Source organism: Phodopus roborovskii, unplaced genomic scaffold (genome assembly GCF_943737965.1).
Source record: "Phodopus roborovskii unplaced genomic scaffold, PHOROB, whole genome shotgun sequence".
NCBI classification, from domain to species: Eukaryota; Metazoa; Chordata; class Mammalia; order Rodentia; family Cricetidae; genus Phodopus; species Phodopus roborovskii.
Genome location: NW_026125538.1, coordinates 2,003,000 through 2,024,806, shown reverse-complemented (window position 1 = coordinate 2,024,806; position 21,807 = coordinate 2,003,000). Strand labels below are relative to the sequence as shown.

The 21,807-nt window shown below is 45.8% G+C and overlaps 1 protein-coding gene across 3 annotated transcripts; it reads left to right on the top strand.

Annotated features, from left to right (window-relative positions):
• Positions 1-483: 483 nt before the first annotated feature.
• Positions 484-15,152, top strand: Sall2 (spalt like transcription factor 2). Of its 3 annotated transcripts, none has more exons than XM_051176834.1 (2): positions 484-816; positions 11,839-15,152. In XM_051176834.1, exons 1-2 carry the CDS (start codon positions 744-746, stop codon positions 14,769-14,771), a joined length of 3,006 nt encoding a protein of 1,001 aa, XP_051032791.1. In that variant the 5' UTR covers positions 484-743; the 3' UTR covers positions 14,772-15,152. The 3 variants fall into 3 exon arrangements, with proteins under 3 accessions (XP_051032791.1, XP_051032794.1, XP_051032793.1); XM_051176837.1 differs by lacking the exon at positions 484-816 and adding an exon at positions 10,901-11,087; XM_051176836.1 differs by lacking the exon at positions 484-816 and adding an exon at positions 11,259-11,485.
• The last annotated feature ends 6,655 nt before the right edge of the window (positions 15,153-21,807 follow it).

The window sequence follows — 21,807 nt, the reverse complement described above, 5'->3', positions numbered from 1 at the left end:
CCACCGCCTGGCTCAATAATAACTTTTTAATTAATTAAAAAGAAAACCTGCTAATTTAATTTCAAGAGTCGTAATGCTAAAATACATCATACAAATGAAGATCTATGTAAGGTATCAAAGGTATATCTGCATAATTATTATAATGTCTATCTTTACTCAGTCCACCAAATTTCTATATTCCCATTTTCACCTGGCAGTCACTGACTTCTTGACCTAACAATCAAAATGTATGAGAAAATTTGTGTTGAAGTTTATAACCCAGAAGTTAAGCATCATCGAACACAGGGGCACACTTATGGGAAATTTAAAAAGCCCTTGCAAAGATCTTGGAAGAAAAGTTAGAAAAACAGTCCAGGGGCAGTCACAGTGAGGCCGCAAAGTACTAGCAGGGAGGAGAGGGTTAAATCCTTTCCTCCGCGGTACAAAAGAAAAGAGTGTGCGGAAAGATTAGGATTTTTGCTTTTACAATAGGAGCTGCAGGAGCGTTGAGAAGAAGCTGAAGGGGAAAAGAGGGGGCGTCTGTTCTTTAGACTTGGGAGATTGAGAGAGAAAAGGAGTCGGTAAGGAGTCACACTAGTCCCACCGCCCATCTCTGGGAAGGGAGAATTCCTCTGCTTCGCGGTGGTTTGCTCTGGGGGACAAGACAGTCGTTGGCCTCAGACTAGAGAGGGTGATCCGACCAGGTCACCCAGTTAAAACTTAGTGCGTGGTGCCCTCCCTCTCCTACCGCTCTCTACTCGGGAATGTCTCGGCGAAAGCAGCGGAGACCCCAGCAGTTAATCTCGGACTGCGAAGGTCCCAGCGCATCTGAGAACGGTAGGTGCTAGGGGCTGGGGGGGGGGGAATGTGGAGGGGGACAGCCAAAACCTGCATGGTCCAGGCCAGGGCAATGGAGGGCACCTCGGCCACGAGCCAAACCTGACCCACATTTGGTCACTGGGGATGTGAAAGACTGCAAACCTCAGGAGGTGAGGAGATGACTTGTACAAGGGAGTTACCCCCTTGGTATCTGTTTGTGTTTTCCTTGCTTTTCTCTGGATGAAATGGAGTTTTCAAACTGTCTCTGTCTCCCTACCCAAGAGTTTTCTCTCCAAGTCCTTCTTTGCTCACTGGTCTTTGTGCCGTTGCTAAGTAACGTCCTCAGACCTGAAGACCCGTCTCTCAGGGATGGGATTTCCCCCTCTTCTTTCTGGAGAGTTGGGTTGCAAGAGAATGAATTGGATAAACGTGAAGGTTCCCCCTGAGGGAGAAGAGAATAAAGTTTCTCATTGTTGGGCTGAGCTGAGAACAGATCAGAGCTCCCAGGGGGAGAAAGCTAATGTCGGTCAGAATGCAGGCTAGCTAAAGGGTGCGGTCCTCCTCATCCGGAGAGGACACTGGAACATAGCCCTGTAAGGGATTCAGGTTTGTGTTTTAAGGGAGGCAAAGATAACACATATGGGCAAGTTAGCATACCTGTTAATATATGCTATCACTGTATAAGAATTTTGCGACTTACTTTGGGGTTTTGAGACAGTCTCCTTATGTAGTTCAGACTAGCCCTGAAATCAACCTTAGAGCCCAGGCTGGCCTGAAACATTCGGCAGTTCTCTTGGCTCAAGCTCCTGAACAAATGTGCACCAGCATATGCTAAGTCGATGTTTTGGGGGTTTTGTTTGTTTGTTTTTTAAACCAACAAATTTCCTCTGGGAGAAGAGAAACAAGCTATGTAGCCAAGCTGGCCTTAAACTCCTGATCCCCCTGCCTCTGCCTTCTGTGTGCTGATTACAGACATGCACCAGCACAGCTAGATGGAAACCTCAGCATACTCTCAAAATCCTCCAGCATGTGGAAAGCCAGGATAGAATAAGGAGATAAAAGGAACTGATTGTTCAATGCCTCACAGACAACCGAAGACAGAGTCAGCACAAAAGCATAGGTATCTAGATGCTTGCCTTCCCCTAAGGCTGGTGGCACTCATTCTCTGGGGCTGAGCTAGGTATAGGTATCTGTGTCTGGGTGATGCTTAGACTCAAGCCCATTTTGCACTATATAGTATGGCTACTTGTGTTCACAAGTGGAAGTCTGAAAGCCCAACTTGGGGGGCCAGTCATGTGCTTAGCAAACATTTGATATGCCCAAAAGTATATGGTAAGATTAGCCATATGGGTTCCAACGCCATAGTTTTCAGGATTAGCTTTGGACAAACCTTAGTCCACTCTGTTGACTACCTATGCAAGCTTGGTTGGTTGACTTTGCTTCTCCATGCCCCAGTTTCCTCATCTGTTAAACAGATGGATGAGTATAATAGTTACCTTGTTAATTTGTGTGAGCCCTCTGGGGAAACAACCAGCATAAATAGTATTTCTTAGTGATATACCTACCATAAGTACTTAGTGGGCAGGAATATCACCATTATCATATGTGAGGGCAGTGACCACTCAGGAACCACTGGGCAACTTCAGTATTTCTTTATGAGACATGAGAGCCTCTGGAATAGTGTATTTGTGATGACTAGAACTAACCATGGAATGAATTTGTCTTTCTATTTGTACAAAAATGACTTTAAGTCAAGTCAGTGCACCATGTACAATGAAACCTTAACAAACAAGTTAAGTTTGAGGTAGGACACATCTTTCCCCAAGCCACTGCTTGGCTGAGATCCCACTGTGCCCATATTTAGAGGTTCTATGGTGATGGCATCCTTCCCTCCTGAGACACATTAAGCCTTCTTAATGCTGCTATAGGCCGGATGTTTCCTCCGTGTGCTCTATAGGAGGTTTTCCCTAGAGCCTCAGCGCTGCCTTACAGTCCTACTCCCCTGCTGGTTCAATTGTGGAACTCTTCTGAACACCGCCCCCAACCCCCCAAGAGGCATCTTCTCCTCCCGCCCATCTGCTCACACCATGGCTGAGGGAAGGTTTTCTGCTGGAGGTGAATTCTTGAGCCCTTTTAGGCTCTGGATACCTGGAAATGTTGTTGCTCTAAGTCCATTCCTACAGAAACCCATAAAGGTCCACACCCACTAGAAGCAAGAAATTTTAGGGCACAAAAAGCATTAGAAATTTTGATCATTCTTTCATAAGTGAGAGAAGAGCACCAGTTTCAAGACACTGTCCATGACAGTGGCTCTCAACCTTCCTAATGCTGTGACCCTGTAATATAGTTGTTGTGGTTACCACCCAATTATAAACTTTTTTAAAAATTATTTATTTTTTACATGCTTTGGTGTGAATATATCAGATCCCCTGGAACTGGAGTTACAGGTGGTTATGAGATGCCATGTGGGCACTGGGAATTGAACCCAGGTCCTCTGGAAGGGCAGCCAGTGCTCTTAACCTATGAGCCATCTTTCCAGCCCCACCATACAATTATTTTTGTTGCTACTTCATAACTGTAGTTTTGCTACTGTTATTTATCATAATGTAAACATCTGCTTCCTGGTGGTATTAGATAGTTCTGTGAGGGGTCACGACCCTCAAGTTGAAAACCACTAGTCTATGACATATATGCACACACAAATATTACTACTAATAAGAATCATAATTGTAAATAAATAAAGTTTTTTCTTTTGTTTTTAAAGTTTGCTTTTAAGGCATAAGAGCACTGATTGCCTCCCCAAAGCACCCAGTTTAGATTCAGAGCATCAATGTGGCAGCTCACAGCCATCTGCCAGGGGACCAATGCCCTCTTCTGTCTTCCATGGCCACCAGGCACAAAAGTGATGCATATCAACAGATGCAGGCAAAACATCATATATAAAATACAAATAAATAAATCTTTTTTTACAATCTATTTTAAGGACTTCTAGAGGACTGGGCATGGAGGCACTAAACTTTAATCTCAGCACTCAGGAGGCAGAGACAGGCAGATATCTGTGTGTTTTGAGAAAAATCCAGAGCTACATAGGGAAACTTTGTCTCCAAAAAAAAAAAAAAAAAAAAAAAAAAAAAGAAGGAAAGGAAAGAAGAATGAAGAAGGAAGGAAGAAAGAGAAAGGAAAGGGACAGAAAGGCGCTCCTAAGGGTTTTCACACCAGAGCTCCTTAGGGACTTTCTTGCCTACTCTACTTCCATGATCTGAATGGAGGTTTGTTGGGTCTCACCTGCAATTTGACATGGCTATCTGAAACTGTCTCCTGCTCTTATAAGCTTGTAACTTAAAAGCACTGAAAAATCTATTTCTCCACTTTCTTCTTGTACAGCTCCCTGACTAGAACACCAAAACCTACCAGAATACTTACTGCACAAAAGGGATGAGCAGGAAATAGCCTACTTAGGAACTCTAGAGGAAGAAAATGCTCTCTTCCTCTACAGAGTCTAGATATCTGAATTAGAGGACATAAGGGGTGTAACTGGAGGAAATGCTAACTGGTCCATCTGGGAACTGAAGGGAATGATCAGAAGCCCAGATATTTAGTGAGGAGAAACCAGGGCAACAGCCAAGCAGACCTGGAGGGAGAGCAGGGAGGTGGCAGACAGCAAGAATTGCAAAGGCAAGGAAGGCAAAACTAGGGCATCCCTACACAAGAAGGTGCAGAGCTAACTTTCCAGGCTTCCAAACCCCCAGAGACCAGCTTTAGGTACCTATGAGGGCATGGGTCAGGGAGAATATGTCTCCAAGTGGACAGAAAGTAATTTAGAAGTCTGTATTGGGGCTGAAGCAGGTTCAAGGCCAGCCTGAGCAACTCTAGACTATCAAAAAAGAATGGGTTGGGGGTAGCAATGAGGTGAGGGAGACTAACTTGGGCTTGGCCACAGCATGAAGTAAAGAAGGAAAAAACCTGGTTTGCTTTTCTTTCTCTCTCTCTTTTTTCTTTTTCTATTCTTTTTGTTGTTGTTGTTTTGTTTTGTTTTTTTGAAACAGGGTTTCTCTGTATAGTCCTTGCTGACCTGGAAATCACTCTGTAGAGGCCAAACTCAGAGATCTGCTTGCCTCTGCCTCCTGAGTGCTGAGATCAAAAGTGAGCATCAACACCACCCATCTGAGAAAACTGGGCTTTCAAACTAGTATGGATCTCAAAACTAAATGACTTTGTAACCATGAACAAATCCTTTATTTCCTAAGGAAAGGTCAAGGTAGAGAACCCCCTACCCCAATCTTGTTTTGTGTTTTGTTGTTTTATTTTGTTTTGGTGACAGCATCATGTGGCTCAAACTAGCTATCCTTGAATTTCTGATCCTTCTAACTCAGTCTCCTAAGCCCTGGATCAGAGGTCTTTGTTACCATACCTGTCAGTTTTTGCTGCCAGCTCATAATACTCATCTATAACTCATTCTTGCACTTGTTTCTCTTTATTCCTGCTAACTCCTCTATCATTACCTCCCCTGTATTTATTTATTTACTTATTACTATTTTTTTTTCTGAGACAAGGTCATACTATGTAGCCCTGGCTAGCCTTGAACTCATAGGTAGCTCTCTGCCACCACATCCAGCTGCCTCCTTCATTTCACTATTGTTACTTGAGATATATTTGTTTTATTTATGTGCATGGGTGTTTTGCCAGCAGGTACATCAGGGTACCATATGTGTGCTTGGTGCTCATAGAGGCCAACAGAGGGCATCAGATTCTGTAGAACTGGAGTTACAGACAGTTGTAAATTGCCATGTAAGGCTAGGAACCAAACCCTGGCCCTCTGCAAAAACAGCAAAGTGCTCTTATGAGCCATTGTATCCCCATTTTCAAAATAAACAAATCATAGTATTAGATGAAGATGCTTTTCCCAAGCCAGGCATAGTGGTGCATACCTTTAATCCCAGTGCTCAGAATTCAGAGGCAACCTAGTCTACAGAGAGAGTTCCAAGACAGCTAGGGCTACTCAGAAACCTTGTCTTAAACAAGCAGATAAACAAATAAGGAAGCTTTCCCCAAATCAGCTGTGTATGGTGACACACTATTAATACCTGTACTCAGGGAAAAAAGGCAAGTGGGTTTCTCTGAATTCCAGGGTAGGCTGGTCTACATAGTGAGTTTCAGGCTAGCCAGGGCTATATAGTGAGACCCTGCTTCAAAATAGAAAGAAAGAAATTCTCCTCAAATTGAAAAGCAGAGAAAGAGCCAGTTGGCAGTGGCACATGCTTTTAATCCCAGCACTCAGGAGGCAGAGGCAGGCTTATCTCTGTGAGTTCAAAGCCAGCCTGGTCTACAGAGTTGAGTTTCAGGATAGGCAAGGCTACATAAGGAAACACTGTCTCAAGAGAGAGAGAGAGAGAGAGAGAGTAAGAGAGAGAGAGAGAGAGAACCAAAACTAGGACTTTAACTATTAATTGTGCCCAACGAAGAGTCAGATCTCTAAAATGCCTTTGAGCTCCAAAACAGTGTTTGAATTCCATGCTGTGTTGCATTCTTTGATTTCAGAAAAATGTCCATTGAGACCTGTTTGGAGTTTGACGATATTCATGTCCTGATGAAAATGTCTTTCCCACTTGGTACCTGGTGTCTTGCCGCTGTCTACTATATGGAACAGGCCATGGGTGCACCTGTAGGTTTCAGTATAATAGTTTTGTTTGGGAAGAAAAAAAACTATGTATATGAGCTTAACAGAGAAGATTGAAAAAGGGAAGATGGGACGTTCTCTAAAAAGTGACCTTGGCAACAGTTACAAAATCTATATTTCTGAAGGCTGCCAATTAGTAATGATTTAATTCAGGTAAGATTTGTGAGGAATAGGGGGAAGGTTTGAAGAATAGTCCTTTCAGCTCTGTTATTGGAGTATTTGTCTTCCATTGTGTGTTGTGGAGAGGGATCATACATGTGTGCCGCAGACTGAACACACGGCCTGTGGGCCAATAATGCTCTGCCACTGAACGTCATCATCACACCTTAGTTTCACCGTACAATTTTGTATCTATAATTTATACCAGGGTCTCACCATGTAGCTCAGAAATTAAGTAGTGGCATGGCCAAATGCTGGAATAATGGGCATATACCAAAATGCCCACTTTGTGTGTGTTCACATGGGTCCAATGGGTCTAAACCCAGAGCTTCTGTTAGTGATAGGCAAGCATTCTACCACTGCATTCACACCTAGCCTTTTGCTGTACAATGGAATAAATGAGGAGCTTCATAAAAATACTAATGCTTGAGCTGGGCATGATGGGACACACATTTCAGCACTTGGGAGTCAGAATAGGCTGACCTCTATGAGTTCCAAAGTCTGTATCAAAATGATGATGATGTTGATGCTAAGAATACTATTCTTAGGGATTTTGAATAAATAAATTGACTTGAGATTGCTTCTTTCTCTCTCTCCCTCTCCTCTCTCCCCCTCCCTCCCAGTGTTAGTGATTGAGCTTCAGGCTTTACAAGTATATGTTCTACTATTGAGTTATAGCCCCAGCCCAAGATATCAATATGTCCTACAGCTCTAAAGCTATCCAAGTATAGTGAAGGCTGAGAGCCACTGTTTATACTAGATTCGCCATTCTGCTGCTCATGCTTTATGTATTTTTACTGTGTTCTTCCCAACCATTCTCTCCCAAGCCTGAAGCAGTTTATCAGGGCCCCAGGTTTGTTGTTATTGTTGTTGTTGCCTTTTACAGTTCAGGTCAGCCATCAATTTGCGATGGGGTCAGTGGGGATAATCTTGAACTTCTCATCCAACTGCCTCTAACCCCAGAGTGCTGGGATTACAGGTGTGTACCTGGTTTATGCTGGGGATTGAGCCCCCCCCCCCCGTGGGGGTTTCATGCCTGTGTGGCAAGCACCCTACCTACCAAATGAACTACACCCCCAGCCAGCCCCTAGACACAAGGTTTAGAAGAAAAGCTATCCGGTTTTGTTTGTTTGTTTTTTATGGGTTTATTTTTATTTACTTTCAAATTTCATTTTATTTACTTTTGGTTTTTCCAGACTAAGTTTCTCTGTAAAGTCCTGACTATCCTAGAATTCATACTGTAGACCAGGGTGGCCTCAAACTCAGATATCTGCCTGCCTCTGTCTCCCAAATGCTAGAATTAAAGGGGTAAACCACCACATCCAGTGCTTTTGTTTTTGTTTTGGTCATTTAAGCTCTGTAAATTTGAACAAGCATATGCAGGTTCACACCCATCACAGTCTTTACCAGTGATCTATGGCAGCTCATTTAAAAAGTTTCTGCTATCTAGGTATACCATTACCAGCTTAGCATGTCCCTGTGTTTTTTTATGACTTTAGTTTTGTTTGCATAAGTATCTTGCTCCCTTTTTCAGGCTAGGCAGAGTGTAAAAGTAGGTAGTTCCTCTTACAGGTGGCTGTTGATACATTACCTTTCACCAGGAACTTAAAGAGCTCAGATCAAATGACACATCAGAAAGCACATTTCATTAAAAACGAAAGAAAGGGACACTGTTTCCCAGGAGAAGAAAAGAAAAGGATTTCTTTTCTTCTTGTCCAAGGACTTGACAGAGCTGCAACTGGATATCAAATGTGCAGTGCTAATTAACAAATGCTAGGTAGAAAGTCCCCATCTGATTCTGTCTCTCTGACCTGAGGGCAAAGAACAAGCTTCAGGAAGGAACCACACAGGCCCCTTTCTCTAGCATTAGGATGCCTTGGAGGAGCACTGGACAGGAGCCAAAGTTCTGAATGCAGCTCTGCTGAATTACTCTGTGAACTTGGAAGTCACTTAACCTCTTCCAGCTTCAGTTTCCTTATCTGTAAAACTAAAGCGTTCTGCACTTACCTGTGTCTTGAACTAACTGAAACAGACTCCTTCAATTGCAAAGGCCAGGTCTCAAAGAACAGACGTTTCAGTGGTCTGCTTCACAAGGCTAAAACCATTGAGATTATCTGAAGCATTAAAACATAACACTATGAGTTGTTTTCTGTTTATAAAGGCAGTAGTTGTTTGTTTGTTTATTTCTTATTTATTTATTTTAGACAGGATCTCACTGTAACACCAGCTGGTCTGGAATTTTCTATGTAGAACAGATTGGCTTTGAATTAACAGAGATCTGTCTGCCTCTGTCTCCTGAGTGCTGGGATCCATGCCACCACTCTCAACTGTTAACATTTTGATTAGATTGAGTCACCTGGCCCTTTCTCCCCCCTCCCCCCAAGAAGACTCTAACCTAGACCTGTCAGTGATATTGCAGAGAAATGAACAAGATTGAGGGATGAGGAATATAAGGATGTAGCTTAGTGGTAGAACTCTTGCCTAGCATTCATAGGTCCTGGGTTCAGTCCCACAGTGGTGCAGGGATGCAGTGCAGACATGGTGGCTCAGATTTATAATAATCTGAGTACATGACAGTAGGAGCAGGAAGATCAAAGCCAGCCTTTGCTATGTAGTGAGTTTGAAACCAGCCTAGGCTACAGGAGATCCTATGTTTAAAAAAAATATATCCAACAAACAAAAAGATGTTATTCTAGTGTGTGTTTATTTTAGGTTATCTTTTATCTTGTTATTAAAAATATAAATTCCTTATTCTATAATATTTAAGGATCTTCAAACTTTAGAAAGTTTGTCATTTATATTCTCTTTTGGGGGAAGCCCCACATATGTTAATACAAAGTTTGTAGCATTTTCCTACTAGGCATATGCCTCAGTGGTGGGACATTTGGTACAAGGTTCATCTCCAACACCACACCACACACACACACACACACACACACACACACACACACACACACACACCACACACACACCACACACACACACACATACACAGAGACAAAAACAAAAAGCAAGTTTTTCAATTTTTCTGCTTTTAAAATATTCCATCGATTCAGGTAGTGTGTGTAGAATATTATCTCTTTAAAAAAGGGAGATGATGGCATATTCCTTGGCAAACACCTTTAACTCCAGCGCTTGGAAGGCAGTCCAGCCTACAGAGTTCCAGGGCAACCTGGGCTACATAGAGAAACCCTGTCTGAGGGGTTGGGGAACGATGACACTGAGCAAGACTGACTCCAGCATTTGAGGAAGAGACAGGAAGGTTGGGAGTTTACTACTAGACTGAGGGACACAGCCAGCCTGGGCTACATGAGACTATGTCTCAAAAACAAGCAAAAATGAGGACGCCAGTTATGTTGTGTTGGGGGGGGGGTAGCACATACGTATAAGCCTAGCATTTGGGAAGCAAGAGGGTTGATGATTTCAAAGTCAGCCTGAGCTACATAGTAAGAACATGTTTCAAAAAATATAAAATAAACAAAAGGACAATATGAGTTTATTTGATGACCAGCCACAAATCCAAGAATCACATTTTACATGTAAAAATAAAGGGTTTTAGGAAGTGAGGGATCCTTTAGATCTCATTTCAAGGAAGAAAAGGAATGCACCTGGTCTGAGGCACTTGACCCCCACTTCCTCTGAATAGATGGCAGGCCCCGGTGGAGGTGAGCAGGTGTCAGTCTTGTCTGGGAATTCAGATCTGGTTGGGGCACTTAGGGGAAGCGGCAGACTGTGAAAGCCCCTTCCGAATCTTCCCCATTGTTGCAGGATGAGCTCCCCTCCCCCAAGGTTGGAGCTGGGAGGACCTCTTTAGGCCTTTACAAGCTAACGCCTGTAATTGTCCTTCTTAGGGACAGTGAACAGGGCGTGGGGAGGGGGGGAGTGGGCAGGAGAGTAGAGGGTACTGAGCTGGAGAGGGTTTCTTTTAAGTACGAACTCTTTGCGTTTGGTGTAGGGCCGGTGGCCTGTGGATTGGCTTGTGTTGAGCTGTTATTCTGGGGGGAAGGGCTTAGTGTTGTTTCTCAAGAACGGACCCTCAAATTACTTTCTTGGGAATTCTATATTGCAATCGCCCCCCACTCTCCGAGAAACTTCTTTTATGAAGAAGGATGAGGGAGTAGGGATGAACACAAAACTTGGTCATTCTGTAATGTGCGAGCCGGTAAGGAGATAGGCGATTGGAGTGGCTCCTCCCACTCTTGTCCTCCGACCTCTGAGGCGGGCAGACCACCCTTTGGAATCCACGTTTTCCAAGCTCAGCAGATCCTTTATCCGAAGAAAAATTACTGAAGCCTATCGCCTAAATCTATTGAGCGGGCAATGTTTCCCACTGAGCGCTTGGGGCTGGCTCGGTGGGAGCAGCAAGGATAAAGACATCTAGGGTGGGGAGCTGGCAGAGGATAGGGCACAGCAGGCCCCCAAGGTGTCTCGCCGCACCTGTCCCAGAGCCCGGGTAAAGCTACCCACCTAGGCTTGCCACACTCACTCTTGTCCCTTGCCTCCTCAAGCTTTCGTCTCCCTCCCTGGCAGCTCCTCCCCCCCCCAAACTCTCCTCCCCCATCTCCCCTCCACCGGCTTTCGCGCTCCAGCTCCTCCCCTCCTCCGCGCCTTCTCGCTCCCCTCCCCCTCCGCCGCTGTTCCCTGCCCCCGCCACCGCGGATCTCCTCCGCAGTCTGGGCCGCTGGGCGCAGAGACTGCCGCAGCGCCGGCGGCCACCGACGCCTTTTTCCAGACCGGATACCCATTGTGTCCTATCCCATCCCGCCTTCCACTTCCCCACAGCCATGGCGCAGGAGACCGGGAGCAGCTCTCGACTCGGGGGGCCCTGCGGGGAGCCTGCGGAGCACGGAGGTGCGGTAGGGCCAGGCTTGGGCAGAGATGGGGGCTGAGGGGACGCTCGCGTATAAGGACTTTAAGTGGACGGGTAAAATGTGTGATTCTACACATAGGCCCCAGTTCTCACATCCATTCACACTCTCCCTGGGCCAGCGGAGGGGGAGGGGTGACGGAGGAGGCTCGGAATGTGCGCGCCCTGCCCCCTCCCCCTTTTGCTGGGTGTCCAGGAGCCACGCGGGTCGGGTCTGATCTGAGCGCTGGCTTCATGCTTATCTTCCCACCCGCGGTTCCTGGGTTGCGCGTTCCTTAGAGCTTCCTTTACCCACCAAAACCGCATTACCCACGCTCTCTCCTTGTCTTCTCCCCAGGTGATGCTAGCGAGGAGGACCACCCCCAAGTCTGTGCCAAATGCTGCGCACAATTCTCTGACCCGACCGAATTCCTCGCTCATCAGAACGCATGTTGTACTGACCCACCCGTAATGGTGATAATTGGGGGTCAGGAGAACCCCAGCAACTCATCAGCGTCCTCTGCACCCCGGCCAGAGGGCCACAGTAGGTCCCAGGTCATGGATACAGAGCACAGCAATCCCACCGATTCTGGGTCTTCTGGACCCCCTGATTCTACGTGGGGGCCAGAGCGGAGAGGAGAGGACTCTTCTTCGGGGCATTTCCTGGTCGCTGCCACAGGTACAGCGGCTGGAGGAGGTGGGGGCCTAATCTTGGCCAGTCCCAAGCTAGGAGCAACCCCATTACCTCCAGAGTCTACCCCTGCACCCCCTCCTCCTCCCCCTCCCCCTCCAGGTGTAGGCAGTGGCCACTTGAACATTCCTCTAATTTTGGAGGAGCTGCGGGTGCTGCAGCAGCGACAGATCCATCAGATGCAGATGACTGAGCAGATCTGCCGCCAGGTGCTGTTACTTGGCTCCTTAGGGCAGACGGTGGGTGCCCCTGCCAGTCCCTCAGAGCTGCCTGGGACAGGGACTGCCTCCTCTACCAAGCCCCTACTGCCCCTCTTCAGTCCCATCAAGCCTGTCCAAACCGGCAAGACACTGGCACCTTCCTCCTCCTCTTCAGCCACCTCCGGGGCAGAACTGCCTAAGCAGGCTCTCTTCCACCTTTACCACCCACTGGGATCCCAACATCCCTTTTCTGTAGGAGGAGTTGGGCGAAGCCACAAACCCACACCTGCCCCCTCCCCTGCCCTGCCAGGCAGCACAGATCAGCTGATTGCCTCACCTCATCTGGCATTCCCAGGCAACACAGGACTCTTGGCAGCTCAGTGTCTTGGGGCAGCAAGGGGCCTTGAGGCGGCTGCCTCCCCAGGGCTCCTGAAGCCAAAGAATGGAAGTGGTGAGCTGGGCTATGGGGAAGTGCTCAGTTCCTTGGAAAAGCCTAGTGGACGGCACAAATGTCGCTTTTGTGCCAAAGTATTTGGCAGTGACAGCGCCCTGCAGATCCACCTTCGTTCGCACACTGGTGAGAGGCCCTATAAGTGCAACGTCTGTGGTAACCGCTTCACTACTCGGGGCAACCTCAAAGTACATTTCCATCGGCATCGCGAGAAGTACCCACACGTGCAAATGAATCCGCATCCGGTACCAGAGCACCTAGACTATGTCATCACCAGCAGTGGGCTGCCTTATGGAATGTCTGTGCCGCCAGAGAAAGCAGAAGAGGAGGCAGCCACACCAGGTGGAGCTGTTGAACGCAAACCTCTAGTGGCCTCCACCGCGGCACTCAGTGCCACAGAGAGCCTGACACTGCTCTCCACTGGCACAAGTACAGCAGTGGCTCCTGGACTCCCTACTTTCAACAAGTTTGTGCTCATGAAGGCCGTGGAGCCCAAGAGTAAAGCTGATGAAAATACACCGCCAGGAAGCGAGGGTTCCACAGTTACTGGAGTAGCAGACAGTGGCACAGCAACTCGAATGCAGCTAAGTAAGCTGGTCACCTCGCTGCCAAGTTGGGCGCTGCTTACTAACCACTTGAAGTCAACTGGAAGTTTCCCCTTCCCGTATGTGCTAGAACCCTTGGGGGCTTCACCTTCTGAGACATCAAAGCTGCAGCAGCTGGTAGAAAAGATTGACCGCCAAGGAGCTGTGGCAGTGGCTTCCACCGCATCAGGAGCTCCCACCACTTCTGCCCCTGCGCCTTCATCCTCATCTTCAGGACCTAACCAGTGTGTCATCTGTCTCCGGGTGCTCAGCTGTCCCCGGGCTCTGCGCCTGCATTATGGCCAACATGGAGGTGAGCGGCCCTTCAAGTGTAAAGTGTGTGGCCGAGCTTTCTCCACAAGGGGCAATTTGCGTGCACATTTTGTGGGCCACAAGACCAGTCCAGCTGCCCGGGCCCAGAACTCCTGCCCCATCTGCCAGAAGAAGTTCACTAACGCTGTGACGCTGCAGCAACATGTTCGGATGCACCTGGGGGGCCAAATCCCCAATGGTGGTTCCACACTCCCTGAAGGTGGAGGAGCTGCCCAGGAGAATAGCTCTGAGCAGTCTACAGTCTCTGCACCGGGGAACTTCCCCCAGCAGCAATCCCAGCAGCCATTGCCAGAAGAGGAGTTGTCTGAAGAAGAGGATGAGGATGAGGAAGAAGAGGAAGATGTGACAGATGAAGATTCCCTAGCAGGAAGAGGCTCAGAGAGTGGGGGTGAGAAGGCCATATCAGTGCGAGGTGACTCCGAAGAGGTATCTGGGGCAGAGGAGGAAGTGGGAGGGGGAGCAGCACCCACCACGGCAAAGGAGACGGATAGTAACGAGAAAGCCACTCAACAAGCGTCTCTGCCACCACCTCCACCAGACAACCTGGATCATCCCCAACCCATGGAACAGGGAACCAGTGATGTTTCCGGAGGCATGGAGGAAGAGGCCAAACTGGAGGGGACCCCAAGCCCAATTGCAGCAGTCACCCAAGAAGGGGAGGGCATCAGCACCCCTTTGGTGGAGGTGCTGAGCTTGCCTGAAGCAGCGAGAAAGGAGCCAGGAGAAGGCAACAGCAGAAAGGCCTGCGATGTGTGTGGCCAGACCTTTCCTACCCAGACAGCTCTGGAGGAGCATCAGAAGACCCACCCTAAGGAAGGGCCACTCTTCACTTGTGTTTTCTGCAGGCAGGGTTTCCTTGACCGTCCTACCCTCAAGAAGCACATGCTGTTGGCTCACCACCAGGTACCGTCCTTTGCACCCCATGGCCCTCAGAATATTGCTCCTCTTTCCCTGGTCCCTGGCTGTTCGCCTTCCATCACTTCTCCAGGGCTCTCCCCGTTCCCTCGAAAAGATGACCCCGCCATCCCATGAGCCTGTCTGTACCTGGTGCCCTATGACCCAGGGCACAGAAACCGAGGCTCCATAGAAGGACCTTCAAGATTTACTCAACCTCCTCTTTTCTCAAGTTTTAATATGATGTTTCTAGTGGTTTCTCTCTAGTCCCTGAGCTTAAAATTTGAGTTTAAAGGGGATGCCCCCTAAGAAATTTGTATCACCTTTTTCTTCTTTGTAACTGAGAAAAACAGATTCTCAATAGCTTTCACATACTTAAGGAGAGCCCTCTCTTCTCCCTTCCCCTTTGGCTGGTACAGCAGAACCCCCAGCTATGGAATCGCAGCCTTGCTCAAAGGGGCTGGCAGCTGTCTATGGAGGGCCCACTGCTACTCTATGGTGATGTTGACCAAGTCATCTTGCAAGACCTCTTGTGCCAGGACCCTCTTGAGAAGCTTGGGAAGGGTGGGTATCTTACTTTTCTGCAACCTGTCAGGTGGCCTACCCACCAAACCCTGGAGTGCTAGATTAATTGCCACTTCAGCCCTAGCGCCACCATTGCTATTAAAGCCCAAGAACTGTTTGAGAAGAGGATTCCAACAACAGGATCCAGAGAGGCAGTGGAGAACGTAGCCTCTCATCTGTTTCTGCCTCCCGTATCCAGGTGGTGCCTACCAAGCACACCGGAACTGGAGAAAAGAAGTAACAAACTATAACTTCTTTCTCTTTCCCCCTGCTCCAGAAGGTGCTGGCAATGAAGATATTCTAGTGATTAGTGATTCAACCCTTGCAGGTGGGGAAAAATGAAGGACTGGGAGGCCTTTTCAGTATATCCCTTGACTTGTCACATTAAGGCAAAGATATTAGCTGGTCAAGATGCATGAACTCCTTCAACTTCTCATTTATCATGGCCTCTCAACCAACAAGCAGATTTCCTGCCAGGAAGTCTCCATGAGATATTTTAGGAAGTATAAAGTTCATAACTTTCAAGAGTCTTATTGGTGAGGGTGGTTAATGAAGTCATGATGAGTTGAGGAGTGTTTCTAAAAGGAATTTCTGGGAACCTATTTGATAAAGAATGGCTCTTGTGAATATGAACATTCTCATGAGTGTCCCTTTGGGCTAATGGTGAAGTGGCATTGCAGCTGCACCAGGAGTCTTGAGCGACTTCCTAGCACTAGAATGCTTTAGTTTTAGAGGATTCGCTATTTTATTCCCTTACCCCTTGTATGTCCCTCGTCTTCTCAAAACCCCCTTCCTCCCCAATTTTGCCTGATCATGGACCAGAGCTTATGTCTTATTTTCTTTTTTGTCTGCTTCTAAGAGTCTCAGACATTGAGAGACAAGCTTCAAGTGGTTCCTCCCTGCCTCTCTGTCTTGTAGTGAGATGTAGTATTTACTCTTAACATAGGATCCTGTGGAACAGGAGTTCTGAGGAGGAGCCTGGATTTCATTAGTTGATGTCAATATGATTCTAAAGTAGTGGCTCCAGAGCTCTGCAACACAGGGAAATGTGTAAGAGCAGAGAGGGGAGAGTTAGCATCTTTCCCTTCGTCATTAAAGGTGTTTGAGCCAAGTATTTGTGTGTTTCTTATTTTGTGGCTAAATAGCCAGATGGGGTGTGATACTGGCATTCACTAGCATGGAGATTCCCTTCCCACCTCTTCCTCCTGCCAAAGCTGAACATATGGTATAGAAATACTTAACTTACTCAGCTTTGTCCTAGAACAACCTCCAGTGAGGGTGATTTCACTATGAGGGAAAAGGGTGTTTTTTAATGGAGATTCTATCTTTTGAAAGGTATTTATTTGCCCAGTATCCAGGTAATGTCTAGGTTTTCCTTTTAAGATTTTTTCTACCACTTTCTACTAAAACACAACTTTGTGTTACCTTGTCTGGGCTTAGAAGCTGTTTGCCGGTCTTTCCCAGACCTCAAGCTGCCTGCTGATATCAGTCTATAAAACAAGATAATTGACATTTTATGACTTTTGAGATCCAATATGATAATCAGAAAGGGAAAAATTCTACCAATAAAGGGAGTTCTTATTAAAAATGCAGACAAAGGGGCTGGGGAGAGAGCAGATAAAAGTATTGGGTCACTGGCTGTGCTTTCAAAGGACCCAGGTTCAATTCGAAATACCTACATAGAGACCCATGTTAACTCCAGTTCCAGGAGATCTGACACCTCTTCTAGCCTCTTCCAGTACCAGGCACACATATAGTACAAATATACATATGCAAGCAAAACACTCATAATGTGAAATAAAATAATTTTTAAAAACAATTCAAGCCAATAATTCAAAACAATAATTAAAGGTGGTACACGCCTTTAATCCAGGTAGAAGCAGGTAGATCTCTTGAGTTTGAAGCCAGCCTGGTCTGCAAGGGCTAGTTCCAGGACAGCCAGTGCTACACAAAGAAACCTTGTCTTGAAAAAAACAATAACTAATGATGCAGTGAAAGAGCCCTGGATGTAGTTCAGGTGGTAGAACCTACTTCATATGCATGGAACAAGCCAGCATCTTCTAACTACGCAATGAGTTAGAGACCAGCCTTGGATACACAACAACCTTGTCTTTTTTATTTTTTGAGATGGGGGGTCTCTCCATAGCTTTGGCTCTCCTGGAACTCACTATGTAGACTAGACTGGCCTCAAAATCACAAAAATCCACCTGCCTCTGCCTCCTAAGTACTAGGATTAAAGGTCTGCTACACAACTGACAAGAACATTGTTTTGTGTGTGTGTGTGTGTGTGTGTGTGTGTGTGTGTATGTGGGGGGGCAGGTGGCATGACATGAGCATATATTATAATGTATTTTTTAACTTTGTGTTTCCCCAACACAGTAAAATTTAGAAATTTCTCTAAGAATTTGCTTTTCCTAAAGAATCGACTTTCTATAAATGAGGGTGTAACAGCAGTAGAGTATATGAGAAAGGGTTCAACTCCAGGAAGCACCCCCACCACCACCACATACACCCTTAGAAAATCTACAGATTTTTTTCCTTTATAAAATGATAACAACACTAAGCTAAAGGAATGGGACTGGTTTTTAAAAATAAAGCACAATGTCTCAGACCCAGATTGACACAGAAACACTGAAACACCTATGATCCTAATCCTAGCACTTGGGTACAAGCAGGAAGAGAAGACCAAGAATCTAAGGTCATCCCTGGCTATGACCAACCTGGGCTGTATGAGACTATGTCAAAACAACAACCCAAAAAGAAATTAAGCAACTTAAAGAACCAGGACCAGTTGGGTGGGATGATCGAGAACTGTAATCCTGATAGGGCTGTGTGTGGGCAGGAGTATCATCAGTGGAAGGTTAGCCTGAATTTCATAATACTCTTTAAAAAAAAAGGAAAAGAAGGGAAGGGAAGGAAAGTAAACTAGGACCCTAGATGTCCCATCTTAGAGGTGCTTTCAGGCATGGGACACTGGTTTCCTGCTACATTGATACTACTGTGACAGCAGGCCCCCTGCAAAGATGAAGGTGAGTAAATCTTTTCTTCACTCTGCTTAGAATAAGGAACTATTTGATTCTGGGTGTCCCTACCAGAGCAGTGGAGGAGGCCCTCTTTAACACCTGGGAATTGGGGGGTGGGGCTTAAGGAGGGAAAAATAACTCCTTTGTTCTTAATTCCTGGTAAGGCTTTGTAAATACATTTCCCCCACCCCTTTCAGCCCATGGAGGAAGGCAAGTGACTGATTCTTCTATTCCTTTAACTTCCTTCATTCCCACTGGATGGAGATAATGCCATTTGCCTAATTCTACCAGACTGGCCTGCTAGTTAGTGTCAGTTCTCATTATGGCAGCAGCTGTCAGGAGGTTCCTTTGACACAAACCTGCTCCACACTCTTTCCAGGCTCTTTCCTATCTCCTTTTCATCCTTTTCCTGTTCTACTTTTCTTGCTTTTGTGTTTGTCTTTCTTGCTAACTCATTTTTTTCAGGGTGCCTTTGGTTTCTTTTTTGCTAGGACCCCATCCTTTTTCTCACTTTCCACTAGGTTTATCTTTTTTGGAAGATGAGTTAATGTTGACCTACTAGAATGAGTATGTGTAAATGTAGCTTGCAAAACATGTACTTTACATAAGCAAGAGACTCTAGTTCAAACTGGAGGAACAAATGTATGGATGAGAGGCAAAAGATACCTGCTTTTCTCACTTAATTTCCGGGGGTTTATTTCATTTCATAGGCCAAGTGCTTCTCAGGTAAGAAAGTAAGTAAGACATGACAGCACTTCCATGAGCCTGTTCTAGGAGGAAGAATTATGTAAACACTCTTTTATATGGTGATAGATGAGAAGAAAAATGTCCTGTGGGATCCTAGAGATAACTAACTCAAATCCAACACTAGAAATGAAGTCTGTCTATACAAGAGCCATTCTTAAACATAGCAATGGATCCAATACATTAGATCTAGATACCATTTTACAAAACTATATAGGATCCATTAAGTTAACTCCCCTTGGCATATAGCTGTGTTGCTTTTGAGATGCCCTTGTAAGAACAACTATCTTCAAGGAGCCTGGTGAACAGACAACTATCTGACTCTTCTACATCTGGCCAAAAACTGAAGAAGCCCAAGACACAAATAACACTGGGGCCTCTAATGAGTAGTCCCCTCTGGGAGCATCCACTGCAAAAGCAGCCTTAGATTTGCATCATTCCCCTTCCTTCAGGTCTTAGCATGTGCTTCTCAGATAATTCAACCCTCATCACCCATCTCCTCCTCCTCTCCTCCCCCTCTTCCATAGTCATCAAGGTCCTTAAACCTCATTAACAGACAGGGTTTCTCTATGTAGCCCTGGCTGTCCTGGAACTAGCCCTTATAACCATCCACCTTCCTCTGCCTCCCAAGTGCTGGAATTAAAGGCATGCCTCATCCCTCCCACCCCACTACCTACCTTGACCCTGGATATTGGCATGTTTTGGCCCTCACAAACTCTTGTATCTGAGGCACTAGTTACCATTCTTAGAACTTATTAACTAATAGTAACTCCTGATTTCCAAATCCTTGCACTAGTCCCTCTCCCAGTGAGGCCCAACTTTGACCTCCTTTTATTTCTGCTTGTCTTTTTCACACATTTAATAACAGTAAACTGATAAATCCTTGTGGGCATTTATGTTTTGGTCAATTAGGAAGTGACTAGCTGGGCTAGTGGCAGGGGCCTGTAACCTCAGCTCCTGGGGAGTTGGAAAGGAGGGTTGCAAGCTCAAGACATGCCTGGGTTACAGAATAAGTTAAAAGACTGTCCAAGAACAGAAAAAGGCAGAAGATACAAGTTAATTAGGACCCTGTCTCAAAATGTGAGAGATGAGGGCATGTGAGGCCCTAGTTAACCCCTAGTGCTACAAAAATAAATATAAACAAGTAAGTAGAAATATGAGTAGGACTTAAACACCAAAATGCATGGATACTGTGTTTAAGTAAATTGACAGAAAGAATAGAAAAGCCATGTATCCCACATAAGAACATGAAGAACTAGTGACGTCGTGGCCAACTGTGGAACCATCTCCCACAGCACAGCAAGCCAAGTGTGAGGAGTGTAATGGCTCTGCTCATAATCGGGCTCACTCTGATCTTGTCCCACTGTCCTGGAGATAGATCTCTGGCTTTGTGCATGCTAGGTGCCTGCTCCACCAGTGAACTATAGATATGACCTTTCATATTTAATACAGTCTGTTACCTCTGCACAAATGGAAAATAGTAGTTTCGTGTTTTTAGAACAATGTTTCTATACAATTTAGAATACATTTTCATACAATTGCACACTGCCAAATTAACCCAATAAACCGTGACACTTTTACCAAGATTGACAGCACAGCTAAAGCTCAACAGTTCAAATTATAGCCAGATGTGGTGGCATAAGCCTTGAATCTCAGCACTTGGGAGAGGCAGGTGGCTCTCTGCGTCTGAGGCCAGTCTACTCTATGTAGCAAGTTCCAGGACAGCCAGGGCTGCATGTCTCAACATAACAAATTTACAACTTTTGTGTGTGTACCAATAATAGCATATGCTATATGTCAATAGCAACAACAACTTTTCCAAGAAGTTGGAAGGGTCAAATCCTCTGGAAGAATAGCAAATACTGTTGAGACATCTCTCCGGCTCCTAAGGGCTACTGTCTTTAAAGTGGAATCAAGATCTCTCACTGTCTACAGGATTGCAAGGCTATATCTAGTGCTGTGGTTCTCCACAAAGATTATTTCATCTTTGACTGGATATCCCAGTGGTAGAGCACTTTCATAGTATGCACAGGCCAGGGTATGCAGGGGAATGATGCAGTCCCTTATTTCTAGCACCACACACAGCAAATATTTTACATAAAAATGCTTAACTATGGGGCCGGAGAGATGGCTCAGAGCTTAAGAGAACTGACTGCTCTTCCAGAGGTCCTGAGTTCAATTCCCAGCAACCACATGGTGGCTCACAACCATCTGTGATACAATCTGGTGCCCTCTTATGTCATGTGGGCATATATGCAGGCAGAACATATAATAAATAAATCTTTAAAAAACAGTTTTTTAAAAAATGTTTAACTATAACATATCTTTCACCAGGTCTACACATTAAGGACCTTATAAGAGGAGTAGTGATCTCTGAGTTGGGACTGCAGTTAGTGGTAGAGCACCTGCTTAGCATTCATGAGGTCCGAGGTTCAACCTGCAGCATCTTGAACACACACACACACACACACACACACACACACACACACACACACGATCTTAGAAACAAAAGAATCTAGTTTTATAAAAAAAATTAACTTCAGCAGTGCTATCATACCCCCATAAGGGAAATCTTTTGCTTTAGTTCTTGTTTCTGGCTACATTTGCCAGCTAGCTTCCCCAGGGATCTATGCTGAGATTACAACTATCTAACTACTGATTGAAGAGGTGGCTTGATGGTTAAGAGCACAGGCTGCTCTTTTAGAGGATCCAGGTTCAATTCCCAGTGCCCACATCACAGATCACAACTCCACTCACAAGTTTGGCTCCCTCTTCTGGCCTTCAAGGGTACCAGGCACACACGTGATATACATACCATGTAGGCAAACCAGTCATACACAAAA

Coding starts and splice junctions, on each gene's coding strand:
- Sall2 (XM_051176834.1), top strand. CDS start 744: ATGTCTCGGCGAAAGCAGCGGAGACCCCAGCAGTTAATCTCGGACTGC. Junction 817..11,838: donor TCCCAGCGCATCTGAGAACG/GTAGGTGCTAGG, acceptor TCTTCTCCCCAG/GTGATGCTAGCGAGGAGGAC.